At 37.4% G+C, this 15,679-nt stretch overlaps 1 protein-coding gene across 4 annotated transcripts in view; it reads left to right on the forward strand.

Moving 5' to 3' along the window:
* Positions 1 to 15,679, forward strand: part of KYAT3 (kynurenine aminotransferase 3) — a 56,645-nt gene that overhangs the window by 17,826 nt on the left and 23,140 nt on the right. For all 4 annotated transcript variants that reach the window (XM_081225593.1, XM_081225595.1, XM_081225596.1 and 1 more), the window contains exons 3-8: positions 5,631 to 5,689; positions 6,283 to 6,427; positions 7,066 to 7,215; positions 13,936 to 14,022; positions 14,807 to 14,932; positions 15,029 to 15,149. In XM_081225593.1, the coding sequence (XP_081081719.1) occupies positions 5,631 to 5,689; positions 6,283 to 6,427; positions 7,066 to 7,215; positions 13,936 to 14,022; positions 14,807 to 14,932; positions 15,029 to 15,149 (688 nt within the window). The remainder of the gene's footprint in view (positions 1 to 5,630; positions 5,690 to 6,282; positions 6,428 to 7,065; positions 7,216 to 13,935; positions 14,023 to 14,806; positions 14,933 to 15,028; positions 15,150 to 15,679) is intronic.

Consider the following 15,679-nt stretch of genomic DNA (forward strand, 5'->3'; position numbering starts at 1 on the left):
TCTTGCATTCTTTATCTTTTTTATACTTGACTCATACCCTGTGATTCACAGATATTGACAGCCTTAATTTCCCCAGCTGAAGCTCACCATTTGGGTTTTTTCTACACTTGTCCTATCCCATCTAAACGCATCAGGTCAAACAGGTAGGGCCCTTAAATTATATACAACTGGGGTTTTTTCTACACTTGTCCTATCCCATCTAAATGCATCAGGTCAAACAGGTAGGGCCCTTAAATTATATACAACTGAAACTTGAGTATGTTTGAGTCTTAGGATAATGGGTAATATTTTTCTCTGCTTTCCAGACTTTCCTGTTCCAGTACCATTGCAGTTAACATTTTTTTTAAGTCGAAATGTATTTGACATACAATATTATGTTAGTTTCAAGTATATTACATAATGATTTGATGTTTGTATACATTATGAAATGATCACAACAATAAGTCTAGTAACCATCTGTCCCCATACAAAGTTATTACAATATTATTGACCATATTCTTTATGATGTACATTACATCCTTATGATTTGTTTTTTGCATAACTGGAGGTTTGTTCCTCTTAATCCCCGTTCACCTATTTTATGCCCCCTCCCTTCTGGCAGCCACTCATTTGTTCTCTGTATCTGTGAATCTGTTTTCATTTTGTTTTGTTTGTTTGTTTTGTCTTTTGGAGTCCACATATAAGTGAGATCATATAGTATTTCTCTGTCTGACTTATTTCATTTAGCATACGGCCCTCTAGATCCATCCATGTTGTTTAAAATGGTAAGATTTTACTTTTTTATGGCTGAGTATATTCTATGTATGTATGTGTATGTGTGTGTATACACACACACACACACACACACACACCACATCTTCGTTATCCATTTGTCTATCCATGGGCATTTATCTTGGCTGTTTGTAAATAATGAGGCAGTGAACATTGGAGTGTATATATCTTTTCAAATTAGTGTCTTTGTTTTCTTCGGGTAAATACTCAGAGGTGAAATTACTGGATCATATGGTGGTTCTATTTTTAATTTTTTTAAAGAACCTCCATACTGTCTTCCACAGTGGCTGCACCAATTTACAGTCCCACCAATAGTGCACAAAGGTTCCTGATTATAGCTATTCTGACAGGTACAGTAAACATTTTAAAGACAATAACAATAAGCTTTTTCTTATCTCTGCCAAGAGTGGCACTTAATGGTGATTCTGTAGAACTGCATTTTTTCAGCTGCACATTAACAACAAAAGATGCTGCTTACTAGTACCCTAGCAGTTTTGCATTTATAACATAACAGTTCAGTATATGTATGCCAGGTATTAATCTACCTGGGAACAGAAGCCACCTCATGGAGTTAGCTGCCCAGAAATTATACAGGCCCTATAGATGTTCCATTGTACACTTGGGGCTCATGTTTAATTCCCCATAGGATTTTAGGTTTATTTTCTTTTCCTAATACCGGATCTACTCTGGACAATAATTCTTAGGCAGTGAGCATTTGCACCTACTGCTGAATCTTGATGTCTTTGGGCATTGTAGCATGTCTTATACATTTCACTGTTATCTTCGTTTCCTTGGGCTGCCTTAACAAAGTAGCACAAACTGAGTGGTTTCAACAACAAAAATGTATTACCACACAGTTTAGGAGGCTAGAAGTCCAGGATCAAGGTGTTGGCAGTATTGGTTCCTTCTGACAGCTGTGAGGAGGAATCTGTCCCATGCTTGTCTCCCAGCTTCTGGTGATTAGCTGACAAACTTTGGTGTTTCTTGACTTCTAGAAGCATCACCCCGATTTTGGCCTTCATCTTCATATGGCATTCTCCCTGTATGCTAGTCTGTCTCCAAATTTCCCCTTTTTGCATGAACACCATTCACATTGGATTAGGGCCCACCCTAATGACCTCAACTTAACTAATTGCATCTGCAATGAACCTATTTCCAAATAACGTCACATTCTGAAGTACTGGATGTTAAGACTTCAACATAAGAATGGGGGGGGGGGCGGGTGCTTCCCTGGTGGCGCAGTGGTTGAGGGTACGCCTGCCGATGCGGGGGACATGGTTTCCTGCCCCGGTCTGGGAAGATCCCACGTGCCGCGGAGCGGCTGGACCCGTGAGCTGTGGCCACTGAGCCTGCGCGTCCGGAGCCTGTGCTCCGCAAAGGGAGAGGCCACAACAGTGAGAGGCCCGTGTACCGCAAAAAAAAAAAAAAGAATGGGAGGGCGGTGGTGGTGGGGGGAGGGAACAATTCAACCCATAATAACCACGTATCTCCTTATGGGGGGGGCAATTCAACCCATATTAACCACGTATCTCATTATAACTCCAGAATTCATTTCTGCCATGTTGGTGTCAGTCTTAGCCATGAAATTGCTTTGGCCAATAAAATGTGAGCAGAAGTGATGTGTCTGCATCTAAGCAGAAACTTCTTAAGAATTTTTTCCTTCTGCCATGAAACTAGCCATATTCCAGATAGAGGCTATTTCATCAGCCTGTGTCTCAAGAGTTAGAGTGACATGGAACAGAGCAACAGCTAACTTTCAGTGAATATGTAGCATGAGAAGGAAATAACCCCTTATGATTTTAAGCAACCAAGACTTTGGGGTCATGTGTTACTGAAGCATTAACTTAAGGTAGCTGACACCATAAGTTCACTCCTAATGTGTGGGTTTTTTTCATTCATTCATCAGATATTTATTAAAAGCTTGCTATGTGCTAGGCATAGCACTGTGTGTTGGACACTCTGATGGTTAATTTTATCTGTCAAGTTGCCTAGGCCACACTACCCAGATATTTGGTCAAACGCCAGTCTAGATTGTTTCTGTGAAGATATTTTTCAGGTGAGATTAACATTTCAATCAGTAGACTTTAAGTAAAGCAAATTACCCTCCATAATGTGGGTGGCCTTGATTCAGTCAGCTAAAAGCTGTAAGAGAAAAAAAAGACTGAGGTTCCCCCAGGAAGAGGGAATTCTGCCTCCACACTGCCTTCAGACTCGGGCTGCAACATGAGCTCTTCCTTGGGTCTCCAGCCTGCTGGAGCTCTGCAGATTTTGAACTTGCCAGCTCCCACAAATCTCATGAGCCAATTCCTAGAAATAAATCACTATATATATATATATATATATATATATATATATATATATATATATATATATATATATATATATATGCACATCCTATTGGTTCAGTTTCTCTGGAGAAATCTGATTAATACACAGTCAGTGAACAGTGAACAACCTAGAAATAGTCCTCATAGAGCCTATAGTCTAAGAAAGAATACAGACAAATAAACAGAAAAAAGACAATGTTATGTAGTAAATGCTGGGAATGCTTCATGTCAGAGGAACACATAGGAGGAGCATCTAACCATGACTTGGGGAATCAGAGAAGGCTCTCTGGAGGAAATGAAGTCTAACTTGAGAACTGAAGGTGGCAGGTGGAATAGGAGTTAGCCAAGTGAAGGGACGAGGTTGTGGAGAGCAGGGCTTAGATCGAATGCAGAACATGCATTCTTAACAGGGGCATTATTGCCCCCAAGAGGGATAAACTGGTGCTTGGCAGGTGAAATAAATCTTGGTTATTACAATGTTTTGTGATCATCCAAAGCTCAACTCTATCCGACAAAATCTTATTCCTTAATATTTAATGAGGGAGCGGGGGAGACATGATTAGAAAAAATGTCTAAAAAGTCTCCATGGTTGGGGTAGGGGGTTCACGGTGGTGACAAAAAGAAAAGGCTGAGAAACATTGGTGTAGAAAGACCTTTTGGGTAAGGGAAGGATCACATACGGAGCTTGTGAGAGAAGACTATAGCATATTTAACAGGTCAGAATGGTTGAGGTATACAGTGGGAAGGAACAGAGGCACAGAGAGTTGTGGGAGAAGAGGCTCATCTAGATACAAATGTTAAAGATTTTAAATCTGAAAAATGCATTTTGACCGCAGTTATCCAACTATTTTAGGTGAAATTGGACTTTGTGTCTAAATTATCTACTGTAGACTATGCTCACTTTTATATATGAATTTCTACTTTGTGTTTGTAGTCATAGATTAAATGAATCATTAACTTTAAACATGTTTTAGAGATGACAAAGAACAGTTAGAATACCTTTTCTATCTTTCTCAGAGTTTTAGTTTTATAATTGTAGTCTCTATAACAGCATCACGTTCAGGTGGGCATTTAATCATTAGGCTGTTCTGGAAGGCACATTAACCTCTGGAGAATTTGCGTGTTTTACTTCACTGGAGTTTCAAAGATTAAAAATATGAGAGTAAAAAGATATTTTTCTTGGTTCCATTATTGGGAATAGAATGAGAACAATGGTCTGTTTAATAACCATTATCATTATCTCCCTCCCAGATGGAATTAAAGTTACTTTAATATTCTATTAGGAAAATCTTGGCAAAAATGCTGCCAATCATTTTTTTTTTAATTTCCAGCAGCTTGGCAACAATGAACTCAAAACCAATTCAGTGCTTTTGAGAAATAATATAAACTTAATTTTAGACTCTAAAGAACTAAAAAATTGCATGCTTTTCCATAATTTTAGCTTTTAATATTTTTATACCCCAGCCCTCACTTGCTTGATGTGAGTAGACCTGACCTAAATGTCTAATATACTTTTTTAAGAGACAGCATTCTAGTAATCAAAGGTCTTGTTAAGTAAAAGACAGTATGCGGAAACAGTACTGAATATGTGTTCTGAAGTCACACTACCTGGGTTCACATCCTGAGTTGAATCTGTTTGGGTTTAAATGCTACTAGCTTTCATGAATTGGGCAGATGTAAAGTTACATGATCTTATCCTCTGTGTACCTCACTTTCCTCATGTGTACATTATGGCTCCTAATAGAACCACTGTGTAGAGTTGTTGTAAATATTAAATGAGTTAATTATTTAAGACACTTAGAACAGTGCCTGGTACATACTTAGTACCCAATAATGTTACCTACTATTATTATTATTTAGAACTCCTTATTAAGTAGTTTTAAAACCATTTGTTTTGGTGCTTCCTTTATGCCATACAAGGAACTTAATTGTGAAACTGTTAGTACACCTGACCTAAAATGATCTTCACAGCATGACTCGAGTATTTATTTATTTATTTATATGTTTTGTTGCACCGGGTCTTAGTTGCGGCTCGCTGGCTCCTTAGTTGTGGCATGCGAACTCTTAGCTGCGGTATGCGGGATTTTTAGTTGCAGCATGCATGTGGGATCTAGTTCCCTGACCAGGGATCAAACCTGGGCCCCCTGCATTGGGAGTGCGGAGTCTTATCCACTGCACCACCAGGGAAGTCCCCTCAAGATATTTCTTTAAACTGACTTTTTTTAGTATCATTATTGTTCTCTTCAGTATATTTCAGGCCTTTAAATTGATTTATTTTTTAGGCTAGGGTGATATTTTTGTTCTTATGTGAGAAGATAAACATCTAAGGTTCATAAGGAAGAACACTCCTTAGAGCAGTAGGTGGGAGATGAATTCCTCTTCAGAACTTTGTATTGGCGTCTAGAATTTATCTCTACAGTACTGCTTTTTCCATGGTGCCAATAGGGAAAAGCAAGAGTTACCCATGATTTTCTGGCATTTTTGTTTTGATTAAAGAAATTTTAAAACCCTTTCAATATTTATATCTTTCAGAAAATGTCTTTGAAATTCAAAAATGCAAAACGAATTGAAGGCCTTGATAGCAATGTGTGGTGAGTACGTTAGAATAAACAATAATCATTGGGTGAAGTTTTTTTCCTCCACATGTTTATATCCTTATTTGGGAATTTTAACTTTATCTATAGTCTATAAATAAAACCACTTATTTAAATTCATCCATTCAGTGGAAATGGAAGGAAATAATGATTCATACACTGATTTATTCTCTTAGCAAATGTGCCAGGTCCTGAGCTAGGCACTGGAAATGGACAGAGAAAATGACAGATTGGGTGGATGCCCTTGTGGAGAACTTACCTTCTAATCCATCAACTTTTCCTATTAGCGCTCCTTTCTAATGGTTGATAAGAGAACCTAGCAGCAGATGGTTGAGAAAAATATATATATGATTAAAATATGGGTATCATGGAACTGAGATTTGTAAGAAACATTAAGTTCATCAGTTCAGCCATAATTTTTCCAGGTAAAGTCATTTTGTAGATGGTAAAATTTTTGTCGTGAACTCATTAATTGTGTTTGATCTGTAAGACTAAACTAAGTCTTATTTTTCAGTTTTTAAAGACTATGAGGTATAAACAGCTAACTTTGTAATTTTAATACTTACTGATATTAGTATTTTTTATCTTAGGATTGAATTTACCAAGTTGGCTGCAGACCCCTCTGTTGTGAATCTTGGCCAAGGCCTTCCAGATATATCCCCTCCTGTATATGTAAAGGAAGAATTATCAAAGATTGCAGCAGTTGATAGTCTGAATCAGTACACACGGGGCTTTGTAAGTATATGAGGACTCTGTGGGGTGTGAGCTTGTGTTTTATATTGTATTGTGCGTGAATGTTCTTCTACCACTTCTCCGTAATTGGCTTTCTGGAACCAACTGTCCTAACTTGATAACCAGAGGAACACCCACCCTTACCCTTATCTCCTAGGATGAGCTGTCCGCTACTTCCAGCTTCTCCACAGTCCTGTCTTGGCCCTTTGTTTACCATTGTTCCAGGATGGGGTCCTACAACAAGCAGGGAAGGAGAATATTCACTTTAGACATGTTTTCTCTCCCTTTCAAACTTATGCAGCCTCAGCACTGGCTTCTTACTTAATATTCTCTATTTCCAACTAGTTACTTTCTTTCTTTCTACCTCAGTACAACCTCCATCTTTCTGTGGTGGAATGCCTAGGATATCCAGAGATTTCATAGATTCTACTAAAAAAAAACTTATCACAAGTCTTCATGATCATTCATGCAGGAACCCTCTGAAAATAGGAAAAAAATTTAATTTATTGCCATTTAAAAATACAAATTGGAAAATTATAAAACCCAGATGTTAAAAATTCTTACATTTTAGAGCCAAACTATCTCAAAGAAGTAAGTCCCATAATTAAATTTAAGGTTTTGTTCTTCCTTTTACTCAACAGGGTCATCCATCACTTGTGAAAGCTCTGTCCTGCCTATATGAAAAGTTTTATCAAAATCAAATAAATCCAAATAAAGAAATCCTTGTGACAGTAGGAGCATATGGATCTCTTTTTAATGCCATTCAAGGATTAATTGATGAGGGAGATGAAGTAAGTATATTAACATTATCATGTTGCCTATATTAATCACTATCATTTGTCCTGCTTTTATTTTTACTTATTTTATACTCTTTTTTATTTGAATTATTTTTGAAGTATAATGTATGTGCAGTCAAGTTCACAAATGTTAAGTACAACTTAGTAAATGTTTACATGTATATGTGTATGTATGTCTCCATGTAACCACAAACCAGATGAAGATATAGTACATTTCCAGCAACCCAGAAGGTTCCCTTTTGCCCCTTCGTAGTCTATATTCTTCCAGAGGTAACCACTCTTCTGTGTTCTGTCACCATAGGTTCATTTTGCCAGCTCTTTAACTTGATATAATAGAATCATACAGTATGTACTCTTGAGTCTGGCTTCTCTCATTTATCATTTTGTCTGTGAGATTCATCCATTTTGTTGCATGTCATTTATTCTTATATTTACAGCCTATTTAAATAAGGGAAGGTAAAAGGGGCTAGCAGTGATGCGGGAAAATGAATCATAGTTTTCACTGCTAAAATAACCTTTAATCTGAACTCAATCAACAAGTATTTGGTCCCTGTCTTTTTGTACCCTGTATTGTTAGCAGCACTGTGTGAGGGATGTATAACAAGAAGGCTGAGTGATTTCTTTATTTAGTGATGTGATATAAAACCCACTTTGGCACTGACCTCAGTCAGCTCTGCCCCTAATTCCCCATTATCATTCCAATACCCCTGCTTCCATATTTCCTCACCTCTTTCATTTATTCAGAATTTATTGAGGATACGCTAGACATTGTGGGAGACATTTTTAAAAGACGGTTTCTGCATGGAAGGGGTTCCCTGTTTAGTAGAGGAGATAGACTTGTAAACACATGAGGAGGAATGCAGTGCTATAGGCGGTGGTGGGGAATGTATAAGTTACCATGGTGACAAGAGGAAGAAGTGATCAACTCTGCTAATATAGATCTGGAAAGCTCTAGAGAGGTGTTGGTTAAGCTGGGTGTGAAGAATGAATATTTGCCATGATCAGTATTGTTAATTCCTTTCTTTGAACTCTCCCCATACTTTATCTGTACCTTCTTTATGAAAGATACCTGTTACTTTGTGTTACATTATCCTTTTACATCTCAATTCACTCTACTACGCCAAACAATAAGCTACTTAAGGAGACATGGTAAGGAAGTAGAGTCATACTTCCTTTTTTTGAGGGATTTATTTTTTTTATTTTCTTTTGCTTTATAACAAATTTAATCAGTTATACATATACATATGTTCCCATATCCCCTCGCTTTTGCGTCTCCCTCCCACCCTCCCTATCCCACCCCTCCAGGCGGTCACAAAGCACCGAGCTGATCTCCCTGTGCTATGCGGCTGCTTCCCACTAGCTATCTACCTTACGTTTGGTAGTGTATATATGTCCATGCCGCTCTTTGACTTTGTCACAGCTTACCCTTCCCCCTCCCCATATCCTCAAGTCCATTCTCTAGTAGGTCTGTGTCTTTATTCCTGTCTTACCCCTATGTTCTTCATGACATTTTTTTTTCTTAAATTCCATATATATGTGTCAGCATAGAGTATTTGTCTTTCTCTTTCTGACTTACTTCACTCTGTATGACAGACTCTAGGTCCATCCACCTCATTACAAATAGCTCAATTTCATTTCTTTTTATGGCTGAGTAATATTCCATTGTATATATGTGCCACATCTTCTTTATCCATTCATCCGATGATGGACACTTAGGTTGTTTCCATCTCCGGGCTATTGTAAATAGGGCTGCTATGAACATTTTGGTACATGTCTCTTTTTGAATTATGGTTTTCTCAGGGTATATGCCCAGTAGTGGGATTGCTGGGTCATATGGTACTTCTATTTGTAGTTTTTTAAGGAACCTCCATACCGTTCTCCATAGTGGCTGTACCAATTCACATTCCCACCAGCAGTGCAAGAGTGTTCCCTTTTTTCCACACCCTCTCCAGCATTTATTGTTTCTAGATTTTTTTGATGATGGCCATTCTGACTGGTGTGAGATGATATCTCATTGTAGTTTTGATTTGCATTTCTCTAATGAGTAAAGATGTTGAGCATCCTTTCATGTGTTTGTTGGCAGTCTGTATATCTTCTGTGGAGAAATGTCTATTTAGGTCTTCTGCCCATTTTTGGATTGGGTTGTTTGTTTTTTTGTTATTGAGCTGCATGAGCTGCTTATAAATTTTGGAGATTAATCCTTTGTCAGTTGCTTCATTTGCAAATATTTTCTCCCATTCTGAGGGTTGTCTTTTGGTCTTGTTTATGGTTTCCTTTGCTGTGCAAAAGCTTTGAAGTTTCATTAGGTCCCATGTGTTTATTTTTGTCTTTATTTCCATTTCTCTAGGAGGTGGGTCCAAAAGGATCTTGCTGTGATTTATGTCATAGAGTGTTCTGCCTATGTTTTCCTCTAAGAGTTTGATAGTGTCTGGCCTTACATTTAGGTCTTTAATCCATTTTGAGCTTATTTTTGTGTATGGTGTTAGGGAGTGATCTAATCTTATACTTTTACATGTCCCTGAGCAGTTTTCCCAGCACCACTTATTGAAGAGACTGTCCTTTCTCCACTGTACATTCCTGCCTCCTTTATCAAAGATAAGGTGACCATATGTGCGTGGGTTTATCTCTGGGCTTTCTATCCTGTTCCATTGGTCTATCTTTCTGTTTTTGTGCCAGTACCATACTGTCTTGATTACTGCAGCTTTGTAGTATACTCTGAAGTCAGGGATCCTGATTCCTCCAGCTCCATTTTTCGTTCTCAAGATTGCTTTGGCTATTCGGGGTCTCTTGTGTTTCCATACAAATTGTGAAATTTTTTGTTCTAGTTCTGTGAAAAATGCCAGTGGTAGTTTGATAGGGATTGCATTGAATCTGTAGATTGCTTTGGGTAGTAGAGTCATTTTCACAATGTTGATTCTTCCAATCCAAGAACATGGTACATCTCTCCATCTATTTGTATCATCTTTAATTTCTTTCATCAGTGTCTTATAATTTTCTGCATACAGGTCTTTTGTCTCCTTAGGTAGGTTTATTCCTAGATATTTTATTCTTTTTGTTGCAATGGTAAATGGGAGTGTTTCCTTGATTTCACTTTCAGATTTTTCATCATTAGTATATAGGAATGCCAGAGATTTCTGTGCATTAATTTTGTATCCTGCAACTTTACCAAATTCATTGATTAGCTCTAGTAGTTTTCTGGTGGCATCTTTAGGATTCTCTATGTATAGTATCATGTCATCTGCAAACAGTGACAGCTTTACTTCTTCTTTTCCGATTTGGATTCCTTTTATTTCCTTTTCTTCTCTGATTGCTGTGGCTAAAACTTCCAAAAGTATGTTGAATAAGAGTGGTGAGAGTGGGCAACCTTGTCTTGTTCCTGATCTTAGTGGAAATGGTTTCAGTTTTTCACCATTGAGGACGATGCTGGCTGTGGGTTTGTCATATATGGCCTTTATTATGTTGAGGAAAGTTCCCTCTATGCCTACTTTCTGCAGGGTTTTTATCATAAATGGGTGTTGAATTTTGTGGAAAGCTTTCTCTGCATCTATTGAGATGATCATATGGTTTTTCTCCTTCAGTTTGTTAATGTGGTGTATCACGTTGATTGATTTGCATATATTGAAGAATCCTTGCATTCCTGGAATAAACCCCACTTGATCATGGTGTATGATCCTTTTAATGTGCTGTTGGATTCTGTTTGCTAGTATTTTGTTGAGGATTTTTGCATCTATGTTCATCAGTGATATTGGCCTGTAGTTTTCTTTCTTTGTGACATCCTTGTCGGGTTTTGGTATCAAGGTGATGGTGGCCTCGTAGAATGAGTTTGGGAGTGTTCCTCCCTCTGCTATATTTTGGAAGAGTTTGAGAAGGATAGGTGTTAGCTCTTCTCTAAATGCTTGATAGAATTCACCTGTGAAGCCATCTGGTCCTGGGCTTTTGTTTGTTGGAAGATTTTTTATCACAGTTTCAATTTCAGTGCTTGTGATTGGTCTGTTCATATTTTCTATTTCTTTCTGATTCAGTCTTGGCAGGTTGTGCATTTCTAAGAATTTGTCCATTTCTTCCAGGTTTCCATTTTATTGGCATAGAGTTGCTTGTAGTAATCTCTCATGATCTTTTGTATTTCTGCAGTGTCAGTTGTTACTTCTCCTTTTTCATTTCTAATTCTATTGATTTGAGTCTTCTCCCTTTTTTTCTTGATGAGTCTGGCTAATGGTTTATCAATTTTGTTTATCTTCTCAAAGAACCAGCTTTAAGTTTTATTGATCTTTGCTATCGTTTCCTTCATTTCTTTTTCATTTATTTCTGATCTGATTTTTATGATTTCTTTCCTTCTGCTAACTTTGGGATGTTTTTGTTCTTCTTTCTCTAATTGCTTTAGGTGCAAGGTTAGGTTGTTTATTCGAGATGTTTCCTGTTTCTTAAGGTGGGATTGTATTGCTATAAACTTCCCTCTTAGAACTGCTTTTGCTGCATCCCATAGGTTTTGGGTCGTCGTGTCTCCATTGTCATTTGTTTCTAGGTATTTTTAAATTTCCTCTTTGATTTCTTCAGTGATCACTTTGTTATTAAGTAGTGTATTGTTTAGCCTCCATGTGTTTGTATTTTTTACAGCTCTTTTCCTGTAATTGATATCTAGTCTCATAGCATTGTGGTCGGAAAAGATACTTGATACAATTTCAATTTTCTTAAATTTACCAAGGCTTGATTTGTGACCCAAGATATGATCTATCCTGGAGAATGTTCCAGGATGGAACAGTCATAGTTTCATATACGTAATCTCCTTTATTCCTATAAAATAGTTGAAAGTTTTATCTGAGACTTTGGTGTTGTTAATCCTTTGTTGCTTCCTCCTTCTCTGCACTTTATTGGTGTGTCCCAGGGCTCAGCCCTAGGCCTTCTTTCCTCTATCCTTTCTTCCCTGATCATCTTACCTAATATTTTGAAACCACACACACCACTTTCCATCATATTGACCTAATACTTTCCTTATAGTATTTATTACTGTCTGAAATTAGCTGATTTACTTCCTTGTTTTCTTATTTATTATAAATGTCTTGCAGGAGAATGTAAGTTCCAGGAAAACTAGTTTATCGCTATAGAGCTAGCACCTGAAATAGTGAGTGCTCAGTAAATATTCTTCAAAAAGAGAGGGGAATTATTTCCATTGTAAAAATAAGGAAATTTCAGGGAAGCATGTTAAGTATATTCTTCAGTTCCACCTCGCTGCCTTCCCAATTTACTTTCCTTCATTGAGCTCTCACTTCATACCAGGCACTGTTTCTCACCAGGGCTACAAAGATGGGTCATCTTAGTCCCTAAGAATTTCACAGTCTAATTAAGAACTTGAGGAAAAGATTCATTCCTGGCTCATTTCTTTGTCCTCCACAGTACCCAACACATAACACAGCACGTTGTATAGGAACTACTCAGTGTGAGTTGGATGACTAGTACAAACAAGGGGGCTTTAGAATATAAGGGCCTCCTATGACTCCAATGAGAAAGGCCTTGAAAAAGAAGTACAAGCAGTAAAAAGTGCAAATTTAGGGTGATAATTAGGTACCATGAATTTAACCAACACAAACTTAAATGTGGCAGTTTAGTGTAGACTTGTAAAATTATAAATTGTTGCCAGATTTTTCACAAGCAGTTTGACTATATATATAAATTACCATAAAACATGTTTATACCCTTTAGTCTAGCAGTAGCAATCATGTGAATTTATTCAGCAAATGATTTTAAAATGAAGATACTATGCATAGTCACAAGTGAACATTGCACTGTTATTTATACAAGCAAACTATAACAAAACTATTCTAGAATTCAATAGACTCTCAAATAGCCTTTAAAATAATAAATGCTAAAACTAAATAATATTAAAATTTTTGTGAAATATTTCTAAGTTTAAAAAAGATAGAAAATCAAATGTGTACAATGGATATAAATTATGTGTTCAAACCCTCCTTATAGAAAAGCAAAAAGTTAGGGATGCTAGGTCCAGGCTGGCATACTGCAGAAGGAATACCAACTGGACAGGTTAGTCTGGCCCACTGACCTGAAAGCCAGGCCATGAGTGATTGAGAGAGAGCCTGTAGGAGAAAAGGAACAGGGAGTATATCTCAAGGGACTAAGAAAAAAGGATCCAGATATAAGTCATCTGGAGGGAAATTGTGGTTATCAGACATTAGCAGTAGCATTCTGTCTACCTGCATACACTTTTTGTTTGGGGATGCTTTTGAGAAATGACAAACGTCTTTACTCTCAGGATAATACTTATAAATTAGTACTCCACAGCAGAGAGCATCAGTTGCAGTGCTCTCTTTCCTTATGGTCTTGCTCTGCCACTGATCATTTATTTTCTAATTTGAAATTTAAACTCAAAGTTTTTGGCTGGAACATCCCTTTGAGAATGTGATGAGAGCTATGACCCCTTTCCCCAGAAAAATATACCTATGCATGTAGAAAATTTTACATACAATTCCAAGGGTCCCACTGCAAGCCTATCCACAGATCTCCCTAAGAGATCAAGGGCTCCAATTAAGGATCCCGACAAGTTTATCCCTAAGGTCTTTTCACTCAGATGTGCGAAGACAAAGCCTGCTTTCTACACTGCTTCATCTCAGCATGTAGTATAGTGCCTTGCACATAGTATGTACACAATATTTGTTAAATGGATTAATGATTGACATGTTGTGTTATTTGGTTTTATTCCAGGTCATAGTGATAGTGCCTTTCTATGACTGCTATGAGCCCATGGTGAGAATGGCTGGAGCAATACCTGTTTTTATCCCCCTGAGATCTGTAAGTTTGCCCCTATGATTCACATGTTTTAAGAAGTTTTGTAAATACCATTACTTTGTTGCCAGTAAAGTTCCTACTTTGATTACATTTTGGGATTTACTATATATCTCTACTATGACTGAAGGTAACAACTTTAAAGGGGGATCTTTTATTACTTTATCTTGTGTTTGCACATCTGTCTGCTGTATCAGCGTCTACATTGTATGTAATACTATTTTTTATGGTTATGTGTCTCCCCTACTGACTGAGCACCACCAGGTCAGAAACCATTTCTGACTCACTTTTATAGCTCTGGTCCCCAGTGACTAATAGTGCAGGGTATATGCTGGGTGCTCAATAAATGCTTATTGAATTCTGAATGAAGTAATTTTTTTAAAATTCTGCTTTTATCTTTAGGAATACAGTATAGAACCATTGTCTTTTTAAAATTTTCATCAAAATAAGTGATACAAGGTGAATCACAGAATCTTCTATTAGTCTTATAGTATCAGATGTGTTAACCATAGTTACAGCTGGCTCCTTTGAAGGAATATAGGCACTTTCACAGCCGTTAATGTTGACAGAGTTCATGTTTCCAATTAACAGGTATGAGCATGGAACTCACATCCTGTTGGGCTCTTAAGGCAGAGTAAAGCTTAGTTATTTCTATTTCTTTTCTTTGTCATCTATTCAGTTACCTTTGCCATGCCTTTCTCTACTTTTTTTTCCTTGTTAGATTATTTTTTTGTAGGACAGCAAACATGAATTAACTGAATTAAATCACAGCTTCATTCTTCATGCTTAGAAACTTGTTGATGGGAAAAAATGGTCTAGTGCTGACTGGACATTAGATCCTCAAGAACTGGCAAGCAAATTTAATTCCAAAACCAAAGCTATAATACTAAATACTCCGCATAACCCCCTTGGCAAGGTGAGTCTTTGATCTCTTTATGCCGTCTTCTGGTCCGTCATTTTCTCACATGTTGACTAATTGGCTCTGCTCCTTTGTTTCCTTTCATATGTGTAGGTGTATACAAAAGAGGAACTCCAAGTAATCGCTGACCTTTGCATCAAATATGACACACTCTGCATCAGTGATGAGGTTTATGAATGGCTTGTATATACTGGAAATAAGCATTTTAAAATAGGTACCAATTATTACATAGAGTCACAAATCTAAATGTGTTTGGGCACGTGTGGAACATCTGATTGGAAAGGATCCCAGAAGAGCTTTAAAATAGTCTTTGTAATGGGTAAATGTCTGTGAGCGCTTAAAAATGGGCCTTGAATGAATGATGCTTGAGTGAATTTATGAGCAGATTGAAGGACAAGCAGTACAAACTTAGGAGACGACATTTTGGATCACACTCTAAAACTATGAAACCAGAGAACTAGTACTTTTGTCTTTATTTTTAGCTTTTTTCAAGGATCTAGCTATTACTTGGCATATAAGACATAGGGAACTTAATTGTTCCTGAACTGGTCTGTCCCTGCTGAGCAGGTTGCCAAAATGCCAGGTCAACAGGAAAAAATTGTCAGGACAGTAAGGTATTGCTGCATGGCCCTTGCCTGGAATCTCACCATTACTACTGGGCCATCTCACAAAAGCCACAGTGTCTTCTCAGGTAATCCAAACTTATATCAACTATAGGGTTATAAACTGGGCTGCAACCTTTGG

This window comes from Mesoplodon bidens (assembly GCF_964165515.1).
Source record: "Mesoplodon bidens genome assembly, chromosome: 2".
Classification (NCBI taxonomy): domain Eukaryota; kingdom Metazoa; phylum Chordata; class Mammalia; order Artiodactyla; family Ziphiidae; genus Mesoplodon; species Mesoplodon bidens.